We start from the raw sequence: 21,519 nt of genomic DNA on the forward strand, positions 1-21,519 counted from the left end.
ATAGGCTGTCAAGCGTGAGGTGGTCACACGGGGGGCGGAGGGCGAACACGCTCCGGGGACCGATTACTAACGGGGTGCCACGTGCATGATCCCGCCGGTCCCCAGCGGCGTGACTCCCGCGATCAGGCATCTTATCCCCTATCCTTTGGATAGGGGATAAGATGTGTAAGCACCGGAGAACCCCTTTAATCAGTGTCACCCACACTTCAAGCCTGTATTAACAGGTTAGTGCAGGTGATACTGATGACAGACTCCCTTTAAGAGAGTGCTTGTAATCTCAGCTCGTTACCTGTATAAAAAAACACCTGATGATGGGGGATTAAATATTTATTTCACTAAGTAAATTGTTATTCAATTCTTAAATTCAACTAAAACATTTTTGAAGACAGGGACACTTTAAAACAATGGAACTCAATTGAAGTAGAGTTGAACACATTCAGTTCAAACAAACACACCAAATGAGAGGTGAAAAGAGCCTTACACAACAGCAGAGAGACTTTTGCCTGTAAATACAGCCCATGGTATGTTCCTTTCTAACTACAGAAGCTGCAGACTATGTTTACATCCAAATAAGCAGAGATTGTATGCATTCCTTATAAAAAAGATTTATATGTAATGCTTACATTTCGGTCATTTCTTTGTTACATAAATACCAAAGAAAATATTTAGCAACCCATTTTTTTTACCCACATAATAATATTCATCTCTGAGTTGTAAATGTTGACCTTATAGTTCCGGACAGATCTACACTGGCTAATCTTAGATGGTATTATTTGTATATATTAATTAGAATATTACACTGCCTTCTGTTGTCACAGCAAAACCTAAGAGTATTCTTGAGGTAATATCCGCTGTAAAGTATATGGAAGTACAGCAACAGAGAGTAGAATACACTGCATCCAATGTCATCCTTCAGCTTCATAATAAGCATGATAGATCAAGAATAATTTAATATCGCTGGCTGATTATGAGCTTCAGTAAGTTATGGATCTCAATAAAAATATGCCCAAAGCAATTTCACATTTTACAATATTTTTATTTAATTATTATTATTATATTTCTGTATAAAAAGTGTCCAAAAAAGTCACTCTACATTCTGATTAGTCGCTATGGGCAACCAAGAGACCTTCTATAAAAGAACTTTTGATAAATGAGTCCAACAATAGCTAAACGAAAAATAATGTTGCATCTGTTTAGCCTTGTATGTGAAGTCATTATGCCCTTGGAATATTGCAACATTATCTTGTTAACTAGATATACAGTACTAAATGGCCTTATATTTGTGTCTTTTCAAACACAATTCAAACGGACATATATTATTAATTTTTAATGCTGTTTGCCATCCAAGTTTTGGACACCAGGTAAAAGGGGTACTCGGTTGTTAGACATCTTATCCCTATTCAAAGGATAGGGGATAAGATGTCTCCCGAACCCAGAGTTCTGAACAGAATGTTCACAACGTCGGGATTCTGCAGCGGGGGGGGGGGGGGGGGGGGATGGGGGGGGGGTGCACAGCGGCCAGACCCCAGTAATCAGACATCATATCCCATATAATTCAGAAGAAAAGAATGGATGCACTCACCCGGGTCTTTAACTTGCAGCAATCTTTATTCCAACTTCATAACAGTGATTGAGCGGGTAGATGCAGAGGAGCAGCCTTGCAGTGACAGAACTGTTTCCTGTGCTCCAAGCGTACTTCCTCGGGCTCCCGATCATCGGCAGCTCAAGGAAGTGCGCTTGGAGCGCAGGAAACAGTTCTGTCAATACCGGTGTCAATCTCCGTAAAAGACCGTTAGTTTGGACTGCAGTGCCGTGCCCCTTGCTTTTCTTTAGTTCTGGAGACATATTATCCCCTTTGCTATGGACCAGGGATAAGATATCTAGCAACGGAGTACCCCTTTAAGTGTTAGCCTTTCATCAAAGCAGACCTACACCAGATATCAACTCTAAGAAGCTCATGGCAAACACGTGTAGTAGACAGAGCATGGGGTCAGTTTTATGGCCATTTCTACTAGACTTTCATCTTTCTGTACCACAGAGCCTCATACATTGATAGGCTAATGATAAGATACTTTACTCACCACAGTAGCCGGGAGTTCCACACACAGTCTTCATTGTCACTTGGTCATCTACAATTTTTGAAAGTCCAAAGTCAGCTGGAAAATATTGATAAGATTTCTGTCAAACATCCTCCATTTTACATACGAGCTAAAAAACACATAGCATTTCTACTCCTAAAACAATCTTAGTTGTTCCAAATGATTTGAATTACAGAAACAATATATGGTATCAAATAAAAAGAGATATAATCTCTGTGCAGGAGGTATTGATATAGTATAGCGAATATATAAACACCCAACGGCATTAGAACAAAAGTTTGGGATGTACTTGGTTGTAAAAGCACAACTAAGACTATTTTGAGGGCTTCTTATTGAATAAGAAATTGTTCAAAAACATTTCCAGACATTTAAAACATTCAAATATAATAAAACTGACAAAGGAAGTACAGACAACAGGTCTATCTTTTTATATGTAAACCTTCTTTTTCTACCAAGCTTTTGTTCCACTGGCAAATCTGGACTTCCCCAGTAAAAACACTCATCTGGTTTTGACCATGTAGCATTTTGTTTTTGTTAAATGGACATTGGGCCTATTAGAGTAAAGGACAGTGTTCATGGGGTCATCCTTTTTTAAGAGCAGGTGCAAAATGGAGGGAATAGTGTAGGGGCTCTACAGGGTCACTTAGTGTGAAATCCTGCAGATTTTGCACTTTACAGCTAAAATTCCCTGGACTGGCAGTAGACACAGGACACAGAAAAGAGTACCTGAAGAAACAATATGATACATGTTACCCTAGGATATCCCCTGAAAACTTTGGAATTACTTTTTGTGACAATACACAAAGTCCTGTACACTACTGGCATGCTGTGTAGTCATTACGATTCATAGTTTGGGTGGTAAGTTTTACCCTTCTTTCTGATTTGCCTTTTCATACAGGTTATTTTATAGGCACTGGCACCTGTGCAATGTAGAGCTTATTTTCATGGGGCATATTGATATTAATTTTATTATTAAAACTAAATAAAGGTTATGTTTTGGAGCGCATTATTTCCATTGTGGGGATATGAAGCATTTTTTTGAATGCCTAACATTTTTCAAAAAATCCTACTATTATATTGTTGTGTTATATTTTATATATTAGTTGAGAGATGGCAGGTTTTCCTTACCTCTGGCTCCATCCTATTACCTAAGACTACTTTAAAAAACTGATTAGTTCCAAATGGCTATATAGCAGCCATATGTAAGTATTAGTTTTAATGTTGCAATACCTGGACCCAGAGTTTGGTTCAGAAGAGCTAGCGGGTGGGGGTGGGGGAATCCAGGTGATGTGGCCATTAAACAAACACTAAAATGTGGTGTCTGAAAATGTAATAACAAATATAATATATACTAGCCTGCAAAGGTACTGTATTATAGGATTTTTTTCATCTTAATTACAGATTGAAAGTGTCACACCCAAAAAAAAGTACAGCTGCCTATGTCCCTGGTATCACTTCCCAACTAGGCAAGAATCCCAATATCTATCTCTTAGGAGCTCATTGATAATAACTATTTAGACATGTGTCAATCCCAGTGTTATTACCATAAGGTGATTGAACAGATTAATGCAAGATGTTTGCAAATTCTAGCGCTTTTTCAATCCTTGATGTAAAAATATACATGGGAAGACATAAGAGAAATATAGCGTGTGTATGTGGGGAGGGGGGGGGGGGAACTTATCATTGGCTTTAAACTGGTTATTGGTTGTAAAATGTAGCAAATTTTTTAGCAGTGGGTGTTTATGTCTGACTTTTTTGGGACTTTTTAGCACCACATGTTTCAGAAATGTTTTCTGCAGAAAGCATTTTGGGAGATGTGGTGGACGCAAATTAATAGTTTGAAACTTTTCTGAAAAGTTCCCAAATGTTTGTGCAAGGGGATAAAAAAAAAGTATCAACCACATGCCACTACCGACATGGGTTCTCATCAACAATGCATAACAAGCAAGTATACCAACATTACTCATTCTAACAGTAACTAGTTAAATTTTAATGCACATCATTTTAAAGAAAATGAAGCCTTATGCTGGTGGGAAGGTTTATTTTATTTTATATAATTTTTGTGTAAAATGTATAATGTTCAGAATGGATTGCTTGTTTTGGTTTATTTAATGGTTACATTATACCTTGTGATTATTTCAACTTTCATTGTTCTATTGCAAATCCAATTTTTTAAGAGGTCATCTGTTTATTTTTTCATGTTATTGATTGCTCATGTATCTTTTGTAATAGATGTAAGACTTTTTTTTATATAATTTAAAAATATTTATGATTATACTTGTGGTAATGTTAATCTAGTTTTTTACTGATCTTTCTGTGGTATTACCACACAAATGCAGCATATACTGTAGTACAAAGTTGCCTACAAAATCCCATCACTGTCCATGAAAAAGTCTCTACTGACTGAACATCTATTAAAAAGTCAATACATTAAAAATGTGTGAAGAGCAGAGGAAAACGGAAGCTTGGGATCGCGCTGTCGCAGAAATCACTGGATTCGGTGCGTATCTTTAAGTTATATTTATTGTCACACAACGCGTTTCTGGATATAAACTGATCCTTTCTTCAGGCGTGATCCATTAAATACATTAAAAAGGCTCTTAAAAGGCTAAACATGTCACTGTCCAATAAAAAGTCTCTAAAGAAAATGGGAAAAAGTCTCTAATCGCTATAAAGTAGCAGACAAATCAGGAAACCATATAATAAATATAGTGCCAGTATATCAATAGACAACCAAAAATACTGGTGGAAAAAAAGGGTCTAGCCACACCAATATTGAGAAATCTCCCCATTAAGTCTACATGGACAACAAATTATTGCATGTTAAGGAGCTGACCAAGGCAGCAGCCACCACCAACAACAACAACAAAAAAAAAATGCAAAAAAAACTATTTGTGTAGTACAAACTAGTTAGCAACAATGTTGCATTTGCTTTCAGCTTAACATTCATCCATATATCATGAAGTATTATGATTTCTTTAGCAGCAGATGCCTATGATTATACATATTTCCTGTTCTGCTGAGATATAACACTTCTAAATAGTTTCAGGAAAAAAACACCCAAATAACTTTCCCAGAAAAACACAAAAGGATATTTTACAGAAAGCAGTGCAAGGGAAATTTAAAGGCAATGGGATTGCTTACATATTTTTTTTTATCCTGTACAAAAAATCTGTTGTGATACAGGTCTGAAAAATTAGAGCCACACAGAGCTAAGAGATTATAGGGCCACTCAAGGGAAATTATGATAATCCGATTTCGACAGCTATTACTGTGTCACCCGGAAGTGATTTTCTCTTTGCAATTCTTGAAATTGGACAGTAACAGTAGAGAACAGCAGAGGATAGAATCAGCATGGTATCATGGAACTAAAGCCATCTGGTAAGAGAAAGAGAGTAGGGAGGCTGTTTAACTGCACCCTGGTAATGCCAGCCACTGGAAAAAAAAACTGGTTTCTCTAGAGTGTTCCTTTAAGTTCTGTGTACCCATTAGCAAATTAAAATCTCACTCACAAAATGGTAGTGGTTTTGGAAATCAGTGTAACCACCACTGAACTGGATCATTTTGCATAAAGAATGACGTAAAGATAAACGGAAATGATTGTGCCAATATAATGTATTACAATGACCAAATAATACCAGCAAATAGCATTATTACATAGTTACATAGTTCATAAGTCTGAAAAAAGAACAGAGTCAATCAAGTTCAACCTATATCCCTAGTGTATCGCTACTGTGTGATCGAGAGGAAGGCAAAAAACCAGGGGGGAAAATTCCTTCCCGACTGCAAATATAGCGATCAGAATACATCCCTGAATCAATGTTCTGTCCCTATAAATCTAGTATACATAACCTGTACTGTTATTACTCTCCAGAAATGTATCCAGGCCTTTATTGAGTTCACCATGACCACAGAGCGTTACAGTCTCACCGCTCTTACGGTAAAGAACCCCCGTCTGTGCTGATGTAGAAACCTTCTCTTCTCTAGACATAGAGGATGCCCCCTTGTTATTTATATAGTCCTAGGTATAAATAGGTCATGGGAAACACAAGCCACATGAAACTAAATAATAGCAAATAAATAATACTGCCATATCAATTTACCATGCAGTATGTTCTATAATACTGGCAGTAGCAATATATTAAGTATAGGCCACAATCCAATAATAGTGTCATCTATAGTTCCTCCTTTATACTGCCACCATACTTTCATAAAAAAAAATAGGCCACCGTTCTCCCTCTCTATTCTTAGAGAGCGATGCAGGTTAAGCGAGCGGTCTTGAATAAAACAAAAGTGGGGGACATATCCTTAGCATCCAGACAGGCAACTGTTTTTATTTTCAAACCTTCCTTAGGGTATGTTCACACTAAGGCATTCCCCGTGGAATTCCGCGGTGTGAACTTAACATTAGTGTGAATGGGTCTCCGCGAGAACCGTTCACACTGCGGAATTTCAGCGGCGGACAATTCCGCCACTGAAATTGTTCCGCACGGAGAATGAACATGTTCATTTTTTGCGCGGAAGTCCGCGAGCACTGCATATCAGTCAATGGTGACGGCTCAGTGCCGCGCGGTCCTACAGCCGCCGCCGGCTGCCAGGCTAAATCTCCGCTCGCTGAATTCAGCGAGCGGAGATTCCGTTCACACACTGTAGTGTGAACATACCCTTAGAGACAAGAGCTATAATCTAAAACACACATTTTCATTTACACTAGTATTTTTTTTTTCGACATCTCAGCAAAAGAATTTATATATTTCTCGAAAATGTTTTTTATTGAAATTTTTAATCCAAGCCCTATCACAAGGAGTTACATTTTCTTTCAAACATGTACCACAATTTGGCATTGGCAGGTTGATCATATATCACAAGACAATTACCACAATGGGGCTTCCCTGATGATCATTTTCAAGCAATTTCAATTAATTTAAAATGCTGGCATTTTACATTGATTGCCCATACACAGGATAGGCTGTCTATATCTGACTGGCGGAGTGCCAACACACAGGACTTCGCTGATAGGTTAATTGTCAGCACCATGGCCCCAATAAAAGGATGGGTAGCTGGAAGCAGTGAGCTCAGTTCATTGTGTAGGAAGCTGTGCTGCAGTAACCTGGCACTACCACTGCATAATAAACAGAGTCATATACTTTTTGTGGTTCATTATGTATATACCGAAGACGCGGTTTTACCAAACAGCTGATTGGCAAGTGCGACAGATGTTTCCACCCCAGCAATCAGACATCAATAGCCTGTCCTGTGGAAAGGGAATTATTGTGAAATGCTAGGAAAACCTGTTTAAGGGGCATTATCAATATAAGAGTAATTCTCACTTTTTCGTCATGTGGGGAAAATGTATATGTGGAAATTACATTCATTCTCTGGTGAAGTGCCACACACTGTATTTAACCAGGTTCTGTTTTACAGTGAGTTGTTCCCTCAAGAGCACAGAGGTGGCATGAGGAGGCGTCTGATGGATACTAAGAGCTTGCGCATTCCACAGTTTCAACTTAATCAATGAAAAGAATTGTAGATGTGAGAGGCACTTGAAAAGAGTAGGCTGCAAACATCTTTAAAATGAATTTTTAGAGAACAAAAAATCTCAGAAGAGATGAAAAGCAGGGAAAACTGTGCAGACTTTTTCTGCATAAAAGATCTGTTTTTAAATACAGTATGTTCTTTTGAAATTTTAGTTATAATTAAAGGGGTATTCCAGGCAAAAACTTTTTTTTATATATCAACTGGCTCCGGAAAGTTAAACCGATTTGTAAATTACTTCTATTAAAAAATCTTAATCCTTTCAATAGTTATTAGCTTCTGAAGTTTTCTGTCTAACTGCTCAATGATGATGTCACATCCTGGGAGTTGTGCATGATGGGAGAATATCCCCATAGGAACTGCACAGCTCCTGGCATGTGAGTCATCAGAAAGCAGTTAGACAGAAAAAAACAACTCAACTTCAGAAGCTAATAACTATTGCAAGGATTAAGATTTTTTAATTGAAGTAATTTACAAATCTGTTTAACTTTCCGGAGCCAGTTGATATATAAAAAAAAAGTTTTGGCCTGGAATACCCCTTTAATGCAAAAAAGTACCAGAGAATCACAGAACCCTCCAATTGGCCCTGGCTTTAGTCAATATTGGATCCCAAAAATAAAGCAACAACTTTAAATAGGCACGGTAGGAAGAAAGTACAGGTGGCACCACTACCTGAAGTGTATGACCACTATATAACTGGGGGTGCATATCAAAAGAAACTTAAAAAAAAAAAACCATCAATTGCAATCACCCATTAAAACTTCAATACTTTATGGCTTCATTTAAAATGTGGAGCAATGGTGGGTTGATAGAAGGTCTGAACACCGCACCAGCCGAAGCTGAGCTGAGGGATGGACGGCAAAAGTTTTGCGGCAAATCGCTATTAAAAATGGCTATTTTTGTCCGATTCATCACATTTTCCGAAAAAATTCAGTTCAATACGAATTTATTCGCGGTAAATCGCTATTAAAAATGGCTATTTCCGGGCTACAGAGAGCCTCAATAGGGGTGTAGAACACTCTGCCTTGCCGTAACACACATAGGACACATAGGGAGTGTGCTGGGTTAGTATGACAACCAAAGAAATATAACAAAGAGATCACATGACGGCACAATGACAGAGCCTGGAGGTGGCAGCAGCATGACGAGACCATAGGGTGGCACTATGATAGAGCCTGGATGTGGCAGCAGTATGAGGGGACCATATGGCAGCACAATGACACAGTCTGGAGGTGGCGGCAGCCTATGTAGGTTGTAGTGTGTCAGTTTGTCCTCCCTCTCAGTGGTGCAGGCCTTAACCAGGAGGGCTACAGGGTAGATCCTGCCAGTATCATATGCTTGTCTAAAATATTAAGTATGTAAGTAAACACGGCTGTGACTGTGAAATTGCATATGAAACTGAGAATGTCTCATTTAATCGGTTGTTTTTTTATTTTTATTGCTCCAACCTGTTTCCTTTGATTCTTGTGGTAATTCCAGAGCTAATATTTGACGACAACCATAGGGCCTCAGAATTGAAAAGATTAACCCCTTAACCTCTTCAGGACATAGGGCGTATGGATACGCCCTGCATCCCGAGTCCTTAAGGACCGAGGGCGTATCCATACGCCCGTGGGAATTCCGGCCCCCACCGCTAGCCGGTTGGGGACCGGAGCCGGATGCCTGCTGAAATTGTTCAGCAGGCATCACGGCATATCGCCCTGGGGGGTCATTATGCCCCCCCATGTCGGCGATCGCCGCAGATCGCTGGACAATTCAGTCCAGCGATCTGCGGCGATTCCGGGTCAATCGGGTCTCCAGTGACCCGATGACCCAGAATTACTGGCTGTTCGGGGCCGTCTCTGACGGCCCCGAACAGCCAGAGCCTGCAGGGGTGAGGTGGCACTGGTGCCACCTCACGATCGCCCTGATTCGTCGGCCGGATTACTGGCCGACCAATCAGGGCGCCTGCTGCGGGTGTCACTCCCGCACCCGCTCCGTCCCTCTTCTGGAGGACGTGAGCGGGTGCGGGACGTGCACCCCGGGTGCTGGGGACCCCGATCCCCGGCATTAATGTTGGGATCGGGGCCCCAGGAGCAGCGGCGGCGGCGGGACTGACCTGCAGCGTCTGGATCGTTGGAGGTGAGTGACAGCCTCCTGCTGTAGCTTAGCAACAGCTCCCAGCATGCAAAAAGGGCATGCTGGGAGCTGTAGTTATGCAACAGCAGGAGGCAGACCACCACAACTCCCAGCATTCCCTTATGGGCATGCTGGGACTTATGGTTTTGCAACAGCTGGAGGCACATTCTTTCTATGGAAAAGTGTACCTTCAGCTGTTGTATAACTACAACTCCCAGCTTGCACAAACAGCTAAAGTGCATGCTGGGAGTTGTAGTGGTGCATCTGCTGGTTGCATAACTACAACTCCCAGCATGCCCGTTGGCTGTCGGTGACTGCTGAGAGTTGTAGTTTTGCAACAGCTGAAGGCACACTGGTTGTGAAACTCAGAGTTTTTTTTTACCTAACTCAGTGTTTCACGACCGGTGTGCCTCCAGCTGTTGCAAACTACAACTCTCAGCAGTCACCGTACACCATGCACCGTACATGCTGGGAGTTGTAGTTTTGCAACAGCTGGAGGCACACTGGTTGTGAAACACTGAGTTAGGTCACAAACTCAGTGATACATAACCAGTGTGCCTACAGTTGTTGCAAAACTACAACTCTCAGCAGTCACCGACAGCCAAAGGGCATGCTGGGAGTTGTAGTTATGCAACAGCTGGATGTCCCCCCCAATGTGAACGTACAGGGTACACTCACATGGGCGGAGGATTACAGTAAGTATCTGGCTGCAAATTTGAGCTGCCGCAAACTTTCTGCTGCAGCTCAAATTGCCAGCGAGAAACTACTGTGAACCCCCGCCCATGTGACTGTACCCTAAAAACACTACACTACACTAACACAAAAAATAAAATAAAAAGTAAAAAACACTACGTATACACATACCCCTACACAGCCCCCCTCCCCTCCCCAATAAAAATGAAAAACGTCTGGTACGCCACTGTTTCCAAAACGGAGCCTCCAGCTGTTGCAAAACAACTCCCAGTATTGTCGGACAGCCGTTGACTGTCCAGGCATGCTGGGAGTTTTGCAACAGCTGGAGGCACCCTGTTTGGGAATCACTGGCGTTGAATACCCCTATGTCCACCCCTATGCAAGTCCCTAATTTAGGCCTCAAATGCGCATGGCGCTCTCACTTTGGAGCCCTGTCGTATTTCAAGGCAACAGTTTAGGGTCACATATGGGGTATCGCCGTACTCGGGAGAAATTGTGTTACAAATTTTGGGGTGTATTTTCTGCTTTTACCCTTTTAAAAAATGTAAAATTTTATGGAAAACAAGCATTTTAGGTAAAAAATTTTTTTTTTTTACATATGCAAAAGTCGTGAAACACCTGTGGGGTATAAAGATTCACTTAACCCCTTGTTACGTTCCCCGAGGGGTCTAGTTTCCAAAATGGTATGCCATGTGGGGTTTTTTTTTGCTGTCCTGGCACCATAGGGGCTTCCTAAATGCGGCATGCCCCCAGAGCAAAATTTGCTTTCAAAAAGCCAAATGTGACTCCTTCTCTTCCGAGACCTGTAGTGCGCCAGCAGAGCACTTTTCACCCCCATATGGGGTGTTTTCTGAATCGGGAGAAATTGGGCTTCACATTTTTAGGGGTATTTTCTGCTATTACCCTTTTTAAAAAAAAATTTGGGGAAAACAAGCATTTTAGGTAAAAATTTATTTTTTTTTTTTACATTTGCAAAAGTCGTGAAACACCTGTGGGATATAAAGGCTCACTTTATCCCATGTTACATTCCCCGAGGGGTCTAGTTTCCAAAATGGTATGCCATGTGTTTTTTTTTTTGCTGTTCTGGCACCATAAGGGCTTCCTAAAGGTAACATGCCCCCCAAAAACCATTTCAGAAAAACGTACTCTCCAAAATCCCCTTGTCGCTCCTTCCCTTCTGAGCCCTCTACTGCACCCGCCGAACACTTTACATAGACATATGAGGTATGTGCTTACTCGAGAGAAATTGGGCTACAAATACAAGTAAAAATTTTGTCCTTTTACCCCTTGTAAAAATTCAAAAATTGGGTCTACAAGAACATGGAAGTGTAAAAAATGAAGATTGTGAATTTTCTCCTTCACTTTGCTGCTATTCGTGTGAAACACCTAAAGGGTTAAAACGCTGACTAAATGTCATTTTGAATACTTTGGGGGGTGTAGTTTTTATAATGGGGTCATTTATGGGGTATTTCTAATATGAAGACCCTTCAAATCCACTTCAAACCTGAACTGGTCCCTGAAAAATACTGAGTTTGAAAATTTTGTGAAAAATCGGAAAATTGCTGCTGACCGTTGAAGCCCTCTGGTGTCTTCCAAAAGTAAAAACACGTCAATTTTATGATGCAAACATAAAGTAGACATATTGTATATGTGAACCAAAAAAAAAATGTATTCGTAATATCCATTTTCCTTACAAGCAGAGAGCTTCAAAGTTAGAAAAATGCAAAATTTTCAAATTTTTCATCAAATTTACGGATTTTTCACCAAGAAAGGATGCAAGTATCGACAAAAATTTACCACTATGTTAAAGTAGAATATGTCACGAAAAAACAATCTCGGAATCAGAATGATAACTAAAAGCATTCCAGAGTTATTAAAGTTTAAAGTGACAGTGGTCAGATGTGCAAAAAACGCTCCGGTCCTTAAGGCCAAAATGGGCTCCGTCCTGAAGGGGTTAAGGACTCAGGGTTTTTCAGTTTTTGCACTTTCGTTTTTTCCTCCTTACCTTTTAAAAATCATAACCCTTTCAATTTTCCACCTAAAAATCCATATTATGGCTTATTTTTTGCGTCGCCAATTCTACTTTGCAGTGACATTAGTCATTTTACCCAAAAATGCACGGCGAAACGGAAAAAAAAATCATTGTGCGACAAAATCGAAGAAAAAATTCCATTTTGTAACTTTTGGGGGCTTCCGTTTCTACGCAGTGCATATTTCGGTAAAAATTACACCTCATCATTATTCTGTAGGTCCATACGGTTAAAATGATACCCTACTTATATAGGTTTGATTTTGTCGCACTTCTGGAAAAAATCATAACTACATGCAGGAAAATTTATACGTTTAAAAATGTCATCTTCTGACCCCTATAACTTTTTTATTTTTCCACGTACAGGGCGGTATGAGGACTAATTTTTTGCGCCGTGATCTGAAGTTTTTATTGGTATGATTTTTGTTTTGATCGGACTTTTTATGACTTTTTATTCATTTTTTAATGGTATAAAAAGTGACCAAAATACACTTTTTTTGACTTTGGAATTTTTTTGCGCGTACGCTATTGACCGTGCGGTTTAATTAATGATATATTTTTATAGTTCGGACATACCACATATGTTTATTTTTTTTTTTTTTACATTGTTTTATTTTTTTTATGGGAAAAGGGGGGTGATTCAAACTTTTATTAGGGAAGGGGTTAAATGACCTTTATTAACACTTTTTTTAAACTTTTTTTTTGCAGTGTTATAGGTCCCATAGGGACCTATAACACTGCACACACTGATCTCTCATCCTGATCACAGGCGTGTATTACACACCTGTGATCAGTGTTATCGGCGCTTGACTGCTCCTGCCTGGATCTCAGGCACGGAGCAGTCATTCGCCGATCGGACACCGAGGAGGCAGGTAAGGGCCCTCCCGGTGTCCTGCAAGCTGTTCGGGACGCCGCGATTTCACCGCGGCGGTCCCGAACAGTCCGACTGAGCAGCCGGGTCACTTTCACTTTAGAAGCGGCGGTCAGCTTTGACCGCCGCTTCTAAAGGGTTAATACCGCACATCGCCGCAATCGGTGATGTGTGGTATTAGCCGCGGGTCCCGGCCGTTGATGAGTGCCGGGACCGACGCGATATGATGCGGGATCGCGGTGCGATCCCGCTTCATATCGCGGGAGCCGGCGCAGGACGTAAAAATACGGCCTGCGTCGTTAAGGGGTTAAAGTGATTTTTTAAAATTTAAATTGAAGATTTTGAATAGATTAAAAATGTAACAAGTTTAATATGCCAGCAGCATGAGGAGATCACATGGCGGTACAATGACAGAGCCTGGTAATTGGAATGAGCAAATGGGTATTTAGTGCGGTATCTACTGTGGTATACTGTGGGACATAAGCATGGAACAGTGTGAAAGGTAAGTGTGGTATACTGTGTGACATAAGCATGGAATACTATGTGGAAGGTAAGCGTGGTATACAGTGTGGCAACATATGGCAGTATGCGGTTTTGCTCGTTATTTGCTATTGCAACTGAGTGGAAACGCAATCATGGTGCATTTGTGTAGAATGTAGCCATGACCCAGGAAGCTAAGTGATGTCAGTACCTGGATGAAATGAATACGTGTTATCTTGTATGAACCGTATGCGTGATAAATACAGGGAAACATAGGAGTGTATGGTAACGTAACAGAACGCTGTAAGGAAACATAAGTGTGTAAACGAAAATGTGGAATACCGTGTGGCAACGTTAGCAAGGACTATAATGACATCCTATCACACCTGACCTCCAACATGAACAAATGTAAAAGCAATGCCATAATAACAACCTAACATATTCGACCACAGTACCATAAGAGGAATGCTGTGACCGCTTGAAATACCTGATCTGGATACATTAATGAAAGCCCAACATGACAGAGCTAAAAACAAGACAAATGTGACAATAAAAGCTATGAAACATCCACTGACGTCGCAGGTGGGCGCACAGTATATTCTATGGTGACATAACCCCTATGTGACTACGTGTATGTAATGATAATTATACACGTTGTATGAATGGTAACATAAAACAGTATAGTAGAGACATATGGTGTATCTACGATAAGTGAAATAACCACGGTGACGTATAACAGTATACTGACAGCAACTTACATGGTATATACTAAGGGATGTATATGTGGTGTACATATAACGATGACAAACACAGTAAATAAATGCACTGGTGTTGTATCACAGTACAATGTATAATGACAACTTATACATGGCCTATAATGGATGACATGCTGTCTGAGATAGATCTCTGTCCTGGGCTGCAGCATGAAAGAGCGTACAGATGAGGGGACAATACAGAGAGTGGTTGTGAGCATAAAACTGGATCACACCAGATCACATATAAAGGAAAAGGTAATCTTGTAAATGTAAGAACACAGTCAAAACACATAACACTTATCAGGAATATGGAGCCCAACGCTGAGAGGGTTAAACCTGGGGATTATGCAGCTGCTCTGTCAGCCCAAACACATCCTCCTGCTGCAGTCATATATGTATAAGCCACAGCTGTGACCTCCTGACTTTATAGAGACCTACTACGAGTGATCTCTGCAGACTAAGAGATTGAGGCAGGAAAGAGTTAACCTCAGGCTGAAATATGCAAGTTACCTCATGGCCAGCGGGCCAGGGCTGGAGCCTGCACAGCTACATGTGTTTACTGAAAGAAGGTTCATACTGACCAGACAGCATATTGTAGGAGCGAGGGTCCATATTGATCAGACAGCATATTGTAGGAGCGAGGGTCCATATTGATCAGACAGCATATTGTAGGAGCGAGGGTCCATATTGATCAGACAGCATATTGTAGGAGCCAGGGTCCATACTGATCAGACAGCATATTGTAGGAGCGAGATGTAGCTGAATCACAGACTTCAGCATGAAAGGTACCGTGGACACATTACCGTACTCCCTGCATCATAGTTAGGCTAGCGAACCATGCCTCTCTGCAATCAAACCTCCCAAGACCACAGCATCCGATGCAATGACGTCTTGCATGCTACCGACAGCACCTGTGTGGATCAGGAGGGTATATAAAGACCAGACTCCTCCCACAAATCAGGTTAACTTAATTAAGCTGACCAATACTCAATTACCATCAGAATAAAAAAGTTTTTAAAATACAAAAACAATACCAATACAGAACATCATTAGGAATTAACCAATAAAGGGGTATTAAAGGGGTTCTCCGGCACTAAGACATCTTATCCCCTATCCAAAGGATAGGGGATAAGATGTCTTAGCGCCGGAGGACCCCTTTAAAGAAACCTAAGTATATATGTAAACAAGTGGAGTGGTTGCATAAGGAGGAAGGATAATAGCAAAACATGGGAATATTGTCCTGAGCATAACACAGTCCGTGTGGTAGAAATTGACCACACCATAATAGTGCATATTACGGACATGGGAATAGCCCCGACATTAGTGCTGCAAAAGGATGATCTTAGTGAAGACAAACGGAGGGGTCAAAAAGTGTATACAAACACTAAAGACCTAATTATTTAATAATGTAAAACATCCTGGCGTTTGTTCATACCTAGTGGAACCTGAGTGGAAAGTTTTTGAATCCAATAAATCTCATGTTATCATGAACCTGCACGCAGTAATTGTACTACAGACACCGATTTTTTACGGGAAGCAGATGCCATTTAATCCCGCCTGACAGCCCGTGGTTACCATAGGGCCAGAAACATTGCATTCGATAAAAGTCGCATGGAACTATTTAATAGTTCCCGCAAGCCTAAAATGAAAAATAATATTACTAATTATAATACTGGCCCACCCCCCATTGTGTTTACCACTTTGTACAGTACTGAGTTTTCATCTATCTGTAAAATTTTCCATGCTTATATGCCCATGATCTTGTCTGATACACATTTTAGATGTGATAGAATCAGGATACAGGTGTGTAGCTAAAAGGGCCCCACTATTGGGCAAATTGTTTCTTCCAGTTTATTTTTTAGCTCACGAACATGTCCTCTACATGGTTATCTTATCCTGGGTTCACATCCCGTTTTCTCCCATACGTTCACATACGGCAGGGGGGAGCTAAAACCTCGCGCTCCCGTTTGCTTTCGTATGCGCTCCCATATGCAATTCATTTCAATGAGTCGGCCGGAGTGAAACGTTCGGTCCGGTCGGCTCATTTTTGCACCGTATGCGCTTTTACAGCCGGACCTAAAACCGTGGTTGACCACAGTTTTAGGTCCGGAGAAAAAGCGCATACGGCGGAAAAATGAGCCGACCGGACCGAATGTTTCACTCCGGCTGGCTCATTGAAATGAATTACATACGGGAGCGCATGCAAAAGCATACAGGAGCGCGAGGTTTTAGCTCCCCTCTGCCGTATGCGCTCCCGTATGGGAGAAAACGTCATGTGAACCAGCCCTAATCCTGGTTCTTATAAATGTGGCCACAGTCGTTGTACTTGCTGCACAGGTTTGCATGCCACTAAATCTTTTACATCTTATGTCAAGAATACTACATATTTGATCAAACAGTACATTAATTGTAATACTACATTATATAGTCTGCTTGGTGTCATGAATAACTTGTCACATGCAATACAGTCATGGCTGTAAATGTTGGCACCCCTGAAGAAAATGAAGTATTTCTCACAGAAAAGGATTGCAGTAACACGTGTTTTGCTATACACATGTTCATTCCCTTTGTGTGTATTTGAACTAAACCAAAAAAGGAGGAAAAAATGAAAATTGGACATAATGTCACACCAAACTCCAAAAATTGGCTGGACAAAATTATTGGCACCCTTTCAAAATTGTGGAAAACTAAGATTGTTTCAAGCATGTGATGCTCCTTTAAACTCACCTGGAGCAAATAACAGGTGTGGGCAATATAAAAAAATCACACCTGAAAGCAGATAAAAAGGAGAGAAGTTCACTTAGTTTTTGCATTGTGTGTCTGTGTGTGCCACACTAGGCATGGACAACAGGAAGAGGAGAAGAGAACTGTCTGAGGACTTGAGAACCAAAATTGTGGAAAAATATCAACAAGCTCAAGGTTACAAGTCCATCTCCAGAGATCTAGATTTGCCTTTGTCCACAGTGCGCAATATTATCAAGACTGACAATTCGGCAGTCACTACACAAGCAAGTGAGCAAGCATCATGACATTTGTGCAAGTGACTAGGAGGGACTCCCTGCCTCCATCTCCACTGCATACTGCCACAGTGTGTCTGGGTCCTTTGTCTCATCTTTCTCATCACTCTGTAGCTCCTCTGGCTGCTCCTGCTCCTCCTCTCTTGTCAGATGACTATAAAAAACACCCAATTTGCTACACATTGCCTGTGCTCCACTATCCCCCTCCTCCTCTTCTAGTTCAGCCCCCACAGGGCTCATGTGGCCATGAGATGTAGGCGCCATGTCTCCAGTGCCCTGACCAGCCATTGTTTCCACCATCTGTTGAAGGAAATTAAGCAGTGGAATGACGTTGTTCATCCTGTAATCCTGGCGACTGACTAATAATGTGGATTCCTAAAAGGGCCTGAGCAAATGGCAGGTGTCACGTACGAGCTGCCACTGGTTGACATCAAAGTTACATAGTGTCATGCATTTTGGACACTTACAAAAATGAATCACTATGTAATATGCTTCATAGCATAAGAGCATGATGTCGGCCATATTGTGTATATAATCAGTAGGCCAATTTCTGAGTTTCCTCTCCCAGTGCCAGTCTGGGAGTAGAATACTTCTAGTCTACTTACCTTATTTATAGTGTTTAGACAAGAGACTGATAAGGAGTCTGGTTACATTGTCTAAAACATTCACACATGTGTGAAAGAGACCTACATCAAACTCTTTATCTCTTCAATAAATTCCAAATGTCTAATTGGAGACTCGATGTCTATGAGAATCCAGGGTCTGGTTACTTATAGGTGTCAAAAAGTAATCCCTGTTTGTTAATTATTGGTCCATTCGTCAAAGTGTGGAATGTTGGTTAAGACCAATTATTGACAAGTTAACCCTTAATGGTAATTATGCTAATTGCTTATGCAAATGCAACCCCTAGTGTATGGGTAGGTGACATTATACCACAGAAAAGGCATTATGGGTGATATGCTCAATGCATTCTGGGTAGTATAGTGATGTCATAGTCATTACTAGGGATCGACCGATTATCGGTATGGCCGATATTATCGGCCGATAATCACGATTTTGGGCATTATCGGTATCGGCAATTACCTTGCCGATAAGTCGATAATGCCCCGCCCCCCGCACCGGCCCCACCGCACCGCGACCGCCCCGACCCACCGCACCGCGACCGCCCCCCCGACCCACCGCACTGCGTCGCACCCCCCCACCGTAGTGCTAGGCGGTATACCGGTATGGATTTTTGCCCATACTGCTATACCGGTCAGGCCCCTCCCCCACCCTCCGAGTCAATAAACAAAATTAAACTTACCCATAATGGGGGTGGTCCGGGCCATCCATCCTTCCTTCCTGTAGTGTCCGGGGGCGTTCCAGGTGGAGGGTGAACCGGTCCGGGCTGTCCTTCTTCTCCGGTGGTCATCTTCTCCACTCCGGGCAGGCTCCAGCCTAGTACGCTGCATAGACGCCGCTACGCCGTGACGTCAGGTGCATCGCTCCGCACGGGCTAGGCCGGAGCCTGCCCGGAGTGGAGAAGATGACCCCCGGAGAAGAAGGACAGCCCGGACTGGTGCACCCTTCACCCGGAACGCCCCCGGACACTACAGGAACGATGGATGGCCCGGACCACCCTGACAGGTAGGGGGAGAGAAGCGGGTGGCGGCGGTCTATGGCACCGCAAAAGTCACTGCAGTGCATTGATTTAAAGCGCCCGCTTTAAATCAATGATCTGCAGCGGTGTCGCGGGGGGATAAATAGCCGATAACTTATACCGGAATATCGATATAAGTTGTCGGCTATCGGCCCTAACCTCCACCGATTATCGGTATCGGCCCTAAAAAAACGATATCGGTCGATCCCTAGTCATTACCATATGTACACGCCAAACCTACATTCATTGGGGAATTCCAATTTAGGAGGGTGTGTCTAACTAATTAAAAAGTCTGGTAAACCAGATGTTAGTCCTCTCTGAGAGCTGATACTGAATGCTGAACTGGTCTGAACTGTTCTAACTGAAAGGTACTGAGAACACAAAGACAAAGAGATCCACAAGATGGAAGCCATGTGAGATCCCAGATGCCGGACTGATTACACGGTACCGACCCAATGGCTGTCCCTGACAATGAGATGGACCGTTCAGTGTTCCTCAGAGCAAAAGTAAGGTTCTTACAAAATTTTGGTAAGAGACACAAAAATGGTATTCTATTTAATTAAGACTAATTGGGATAATGTGGATGGAATTATACCATTTAGATTGGCGAATAAATTAATAAAATAAAATAATTAATTATCTCGATATTGAGATCATAGTTTTAGGATATTGTGAGACTTCATTCTATCTGCAGAAGAATCAAGACTCATAATCTATCAAAGCATTAAATAATTGCTTAGACATATTGATAGAATTCCTACTCGCCAAGCTAAGTGTTATAACTATATTTCCCACACAGGAAACTTGTTTCAAGTTCTTCCTCCTAAAATATAGAGCAAGATCATATATCTCTGCTAATTGTCTTAATGTCTTACCAAAGATATGTATAGAAAATAGTCCAGAATGTATATATTCTTAGATGGATTTCCCCATTCTTGGAGTCATGTGATTTGTAGTGGTTAGAAGGGGGCGGAGTGAATTTAGCATTCCATATTGATGTCTAGTGATTATATATTGCCAACCTTAATATCATGAGGTTCCATGAATAGAGTGATATGTAACCTTTTTCTTGTATAATATTCTAACCTGGTAGCTTTTGTTTATTGTAACAAGTTACTTACTACTCGCATGTATTGTTCTACTATATGTAGTCAATTAACAATCTTGTACTGCTTACTAATATCTAATTGATATTCATTTGCATATATCATTGTGTTTATTACTCATTTATGTTTATAATCTTATAACCAATAAATCTGCATACTTTATAATACCTGTGTATTATTGTATATTGCAAAATTACATCCTTAAGCGTTAATGTCATCCCATCACAAAAAGAACTTGTTGATATCTGAGGAAATAGTCGGACTCAGATGTGAATTGTATTGATTAGCTTTGTCTACAATTCACCAGGTCATAATTTTGAAATTTTTAATAATTTTCATAATTTTTTATTTTTCATAATTAATATTTTTTATGACCATAAATCATAATTCATAATTGAGTTATTACCGCACGACAAGAGGGGAGTACCCCTATCTGAACGGATCATCAAAAAATCGTTGATGGCCTTTCTCTGTTCGTATAGTCGGTCCAAAATATGGAGGGTGGAATTCCAACGGGGTGAAATGTCGCATATCAGACTATGTTGGGGGATGCCGTTCTGACGCTGCAGCTCAAGGAGGGTGTGTTTTGCGGTGTACGAGTGGCTGAAGTGCATGCAAAGTTTCCTTCCCATACTTAGGATGTCTTGTAATTGGGTGGAAGACTTAAAGAAGATATCCCATACAGCAAAGAAAAAAAACCTAGCCATTCCATAGTATATTCACCTACCACCTCTCTGACATGTTTGTGATTTTTTTTCCGCCCCCCATTCACCGGCTATTCAGCTCATAAATTCCAGTTACTTCCTGGTTATGGTGGCTATGCCTGTGATCTCAAAGACTACATTTCCCTGCATGCACTGCTCACATTTCCTGCTCTCAGCTGCCTGAGCAGAGAGCTTGTTACCACCCCTAACTTATATTAGTCACTCCTACAGCTCTGCTAGCTCACTCCCACATAACACCGAGCTCCAATCATAGCCCTATACAGCAGGGTGGCCACATAACACTGAGCTCCAATCATATCCCTATACAGCAGGGTGGACACATAACACTGAGCTCCAATCATATCCCTATACAGCAGGGTGGCCACGAGGAAACAAAATGTAATCTCAGTGCTCAGAGAGAGGGACCCTGGAGTTGAAGCTGCAGTTTTACACTGTAAAATCACTCCCTCCCC

General features: G+C 41.3%; 1 protein-coding gene across 1 annotated transcript in view; it reads right to left on the minus strand.

Annotated features, from left to right (window-relative positions):
- The window catches only part of CAMK4 (calcium/calmodulin dependent protein kinase IV), a 261,206-nt gene that overhangs the window by 34,275 nt on the left and 205,412 nt on the right, over positions 1-21,519 (minus strand). Inside the window, exon 7 of the mRNA XM_056537474.1 lies at positions 2,082-2,156. Within this exon, the coding sequence (XP_056393449.1) occupies positions 2,082-2,156 (75 nt within the window). The remainder of the gene's footprint in view (positions 1-2,081; positions 2,157-21,519) is intronic.

The sequence above is a fragment of the Hyla sarda genome, chromosome 1 (assembly GCF_029499605.1).
Source record: "Hyla sarda isolate aHylSar1 chromosome 1, aHylSar1.hap1, whole genome shotgun sequence".
NCBI classification, from domain to species: domain Eukaryota; kingdom Metazoa; phylum Chordata; class Amphibia; order Anura; family Hylidae; genus Hyla; species Hyla sarda.